Genomic DNA, 5,000 nt, shown 5'->3' with positions numbered 1-5,000 from the left:
ATATATATATATATATATATATATATATATATATATATATATATATATGGATAAATATCAACACAACATCGTGTTCAAATAGAAATAAATTTCTACCTTATACTTGGGATCGAACGCTAGCCCCTTCTAATGAAAGGTCAGGTCGAAACCAACCATGTCACGAGAGCCCATAAAAGAAACTGGAACCTGACGCTAACAGCTGTCCGAGGATTTACCTGGCGAGACATCAGTCTCTTACCAGCGAGTTTTACCCAATTTCCCGGGCCACCACGTGACACAATTGGTAGTAATTCATTCAAATTACCCCTAATGAGTCAATATGGATAAATATCAACACAACATCGTGTTCAAATAGAAATAAATTTCTACCTCATACTTGGGATCGAACGCTAGCCCCTTCTAATGAAAGGCTCTCGTGACATGGTTGGTTTCGACCTGGCCTTTCATTAGAAGGGGCTAGCGTTCGATCCCAAGTATGAGGTAGAAATATATATATATATATATATATATATATATATATATATATATATATATATATATATATATGTATATATATATGTATATATGTATGTATATATGTATGTATATATGTATGTATGTGTGTGAGAGAGAGAGAGAGAGAGAGAGAGAGAACTTGGTTGTCATGAGGGAAGCAAATTGTACATAAAACTGTGATTGCAAATAATTCCAGTAAACTGAGAACTACAGCTATAAAAATGGAAATGACCAGGAGTTAACCCTTTGCGCTCGAAGTCCGGCTCCCAGCCGGCTTTTCCGAATGGTAGGTTCCGACCGAAGCCCGGCTACCAGCCGGCACGTTTTATAATTGCTTTAGGAGGCCAACTAATGATGTTTCCTTCTTATAAGAATTCCAGAATAACACTTGGTTTTATATCTTTCAAGAAATGTTATTTTTGTGAACAAAAAACGTGTTTTATATGTCAATTTTCTTCTTAGAAAAACTGGCTAAATGAAGAGCAGATATCACGATGTTATTCGGCGCAAAAACGTGGGGAAATAGCCAAATTTGTTATTTGTTTCGCGTTATTCAGGGTTGACAATCCTCTCGGTCGCTATAAGCCGCTAATCCCATACCTTACCCCTATAAACCCAGGTACCCAAACACTCAGACAACAAGTGTTGGCTTTAATACCCCAACAACAACAACACTCAGACGCTCAGTCTCGGCCCAGCTCTCGCGCCGACAAGAGCTCTCCAGCCTTCTAAGTTCAGCAGCACCGGACTTGGCAACACCTGGATGGGTGGACTTTTATCCACACAGTCACTAGGACCTCTCAACTTTGGTTGAAGAGGCCGCATATAAGAAAGAATCCAGTTATTTACTTTGGCTTTTTTGCTAATTAAATAACTGTTGTTGACCTCAGTGACTAGCTCAATTCCATCCAGTATGGCTGATGATGGGCATGACAGTCTCCGCACCTACAGAAGGAGTTTGTACCCCACCTGGATCAATCCCTGCAAGAATGGGGCTCAGCACTGCAAGTGCAATCGCTGCCAGAGGTACCAGAACTACAGGCAACAGCTAGCAGACCACATAGGGTTCAAAATAAGGGACCCAACGGTGCTCTCCCACAGGAAAACATGCAGTTGTTTTCAGTGCTATACCCTGATACTTGAGAGCATCTACCACTTCCTACAAAGGAAGCACAGGCCAGGATATATGGATATACCATCCTACCCTCCACAGCCTCCTTATCCAGACATTTTTCAGAGGAAATACCGGGTGCAAGCACGGTATAAAGAGACAGTCTCTGCACCCAGTTGCAGTAACTCTCTCCCCTTTGAACGGGACTGTGACTGCCAGTCATGTGTGTATGCTATCTGGAGCAACACTGTAGGCCACAGCTCCCCCACTCATGCCAAACCAGCTATGGACTCCGAAGACTCACCTATCCCGGAGCCACCCACTCCATCTCCAGCACCAGCTGTCCAGAAGACACCTGAAAAGATGGAAGCAGAGGACGCTCCACTCACCGCAACTCCGGAACCTGAGACCAACGTTTCAACCATGGCTCTAGACCTGACTGACAACCAACCACCGCAACTAGCAGAACTGCACCCTGAGGATTGCAACTGCACTCCATGCCTCTCACAGCTCCTAATGGAGGCTCAGGCAATCACTGAAAATGACCCAAGCTTGGACCTAAACTTGGCCGCTGCTGAGGGACCACAACCACCTGTCAGCCAACCCAAACAGCTTGTCAAATTCAAGATGGCAGCTGTAGAAGGCTCACCGTCATATGCAGCAGTTGCTGCTATTGCCACCGCCAACCCTGGCATCAAGATCACAGCCAGGGCCAACCTAAAAGGGGATTTAATCATATCCCCGAAGGACCTTGCCAGTGTCAACATCCTCCAACAGGAAACCTCCCTGACCCTCCTGGACCCCGAGAAGAGACTCAGACAGGCAGTGATCTATCGGTTTCCTGTAGACATGCCACTGTCATTCGTCACCGACTGCAGCAATGTTGCAAAAGCCGAGAGGAAGCTGGACCACCGCAAACTTCCCACCAAGGAAGTAACAGTCACCTTTATTGGGCAAGTCCCTAAAGCACTGGATTTGGGCCTCTGGGGAAAGTTTCCCATCAGAAGTCCAAAGCGAGAACCACTGCGCTGTTACAACTGCCAGCGCTATGGGCACCATAAAGAAGAGTGCAGGAACCCTACAATGTGCGGAGTCTGCAGCCACCGCCATCCCACACAGGACTGCATTAACGCACATCGGAATGGGACAAAAACCCAGGCAAAATGTCCCAATTGTGCGGGACCTCACCATGCATGGAACAAGAATTGTTCTGAATTCTTGAAGAGGCTACCAACCCCACTGGCAGCCCCACCGACCAAACCTGAGACTGCACCAAGGCAGACACCTAACAAACCTGAGGCTGCACCAAGGCAGGCACCGAAACCCCAGCGGATTCAGCGAACCAGGCCTCCTCGACGACAATCCGAGACTCCCCCTCCAGGAGCCCCTACTGCAGCCACGGACCAAGAACCCAGCGCTGTTGCTAGCCCAGCTGAAGAGCCAACCTCCAGCGCTGTGCAATCTCCTCCCCAACCCCCAGCAATATCTGCCATCTTATCCCTGGCAGAGGCCCTGCCAGTGGATACCTTGATCCCCCTAGTACTGCAACTACTAGTCAAAGTCTGCTCCCTTGTTAAGACTCCCTCCTCTGTAATTCATTCCCTCCTCAGTCCCTTAGTTTCACCCTCCCCGGTGCAGAGATAGGCATCTATGCTTAAAACTGCCACTTTTTCCTACTACTCGAATTCTTCCCTCCTCTCCCAGTCTCTCCTACTTACTGGGACTTACTGCTATCAACACTTTTACCTACTACTAAAACCTTTCATTTCGGCTCCAAATGGTCCTGCTTTTTGGTCCGCAAGGTCATGCTCTTGGTGCTGAGCGACCACACTGGCAACCACGCTCAAGGGGCTGAGCAGTTGCAAGACCTATCTTTGCCAACCTGGCGACTATGCTCAAGGGGCTGAGCGGTCGCACCTGCAGCTACGCTCAAGGAGCTGAGCGGCTGCAAATCCAGACATGAGAGACTGGTACTGCTGTGACACTATTGCCTACTTAGGGCAATAAATACTACGGGCTGCTACACAAAAGCCCGTGTCCAGCAGTAAGGCTGGGCAATCTTTTAATTTTGCACCTATTTTTTTGTGTTTGAATACCTACGGGCCTAACAATAAAAAGGCCCGTGCCAACAAGAAGTGTTGGCTTTATACACCAACAACAACACTCAGACGATCATACACAGAGCAGACTTCTTGTTTCGCCGAGTTGTAATTGATTAGTAACGAGCTCATTGCTGAGTTAATCATGTCTCTCCGACACCGGAAGTTTCTTGAAAACGAAGAGGAAATCTTTGAATACTTTTTAGGACTGACTTCTGAATCGGAAGATGATTCAAGTGAAAACGATGAACCGTCTGCCGCTCCTTCCACATCTGATGAAAACAATTCATTTATCATCGTGAATGAAGACCTAGAAGCGGAATCTCCTGACGAAGACGAGGACGAATACACCGACGATATGGTAATGCCCCCTGAAGAAGACGAAGACACAAATGACAAAAAATGGGCCGATGAAAATAACTGGGAAGAGTTTTGATGAAGAGAGGCATGAATTACCCAGATTTACTTTCAAAGGAAGAGCAAAATTCAGCTGTCCTGATAAAACTATCAACACTCCTTTACAATTTTTTATGCTCTTTTTTACACGGGAACTTTTCCGAACAATTGCAGTTGAAACGAATCGCTACACAGAGGAACTAATAAGTAGGAAAAGGCCTCTGCAACAATATTCTATATGGCAAAACTGGCAAAAAATAAGCGTGGAGGAAATGATGGCCTTTCATGGAACAATAATTAATATGGCTTTACACAGAAATAAGAGATCAAGGGACTTCTTTTCCAAGCAATGGGTGGACGAAAGTTCGTTTTTTCGGCAAATCTTTAGGAGAGATAGGTGGTTCCAGATATTCTGGGGTCTTCATGTGTCTCCTCCAGAACCCCCTGGCAGCGGTTTCATGGCATCTCGGAGGTCAAAGGTAAAACAAGTTCATGACTATTTATCTGAACGGTTTTTACATTATTATCATCCTGGATGCCATCTAAGCGTCGACGAGTCCACAGTGCCATTCAAGGGCAGGACAGCATTCAAGATGTACGACAGCAAAAACCAACAAAATGGGGCATCAGAATATATGATATTGCCGATGCGTTGACGGGATATATTCTAGGTTTGATTCCGTATTACGGCAAAGCTACTATCGAGTGCCTTGGTTATGCTGGTCATCTCTTCAACACTCGCATTGTATTGACACTAGTGGACATCGTTACGCGTGCCACAGGAGAAACTGGATACCATGTTTATACGGATCGTCTTTATACAAACCTATCTCTAGCTGCGGAACTTCTGAAGAAAAAAATTCACATCACTGGAACGATAAATACGAATAGGAAAGGCC

General features: G+C 45.8%; 1 protein-coding gene across 1 annotated transcript in view; it reads left to right on the top strand.

Annotated features, from left to right (window-relative positions):
- Positions 1 to 4,636: 4,636 nt before the first annotated feature.
- LOC137657520 (piggyBac transposable element-derived protein 4-like) overlaps positions 4,637 to 5,000 on the top strand; it is an 855-nt gene continuing 491 nt past the window's right edge. Inside the window, exon 1 of the mRNA XM_068391858.1 lies at positions 4,637 to 5,000. This exon is cut by the window's right edge and continues 491 nt beyond it. Within this exon, the coding sequence (XP_068247959.1) occupies positions 4,637 to 5,000 (364 nt within the window).

The sequence above is a fragment of the Palaemon carinicauda genome, chromosome 18 (assembly GCF_036898095.1).
Source record: "Palaemon carinicauda isolate YSFRI2023 chromosome 18, ASM3689809v2, whole genome shotgun sequence".
NCBI lineage: Eukaryota > Metazoa > Arthropoda > Malacostraca > Decapoda > Palaemonidae > Palaemon > Palaemon carinicauda.
This window is presented reverse-complemented; position numbering and strand designations above follow the sequence as displayed.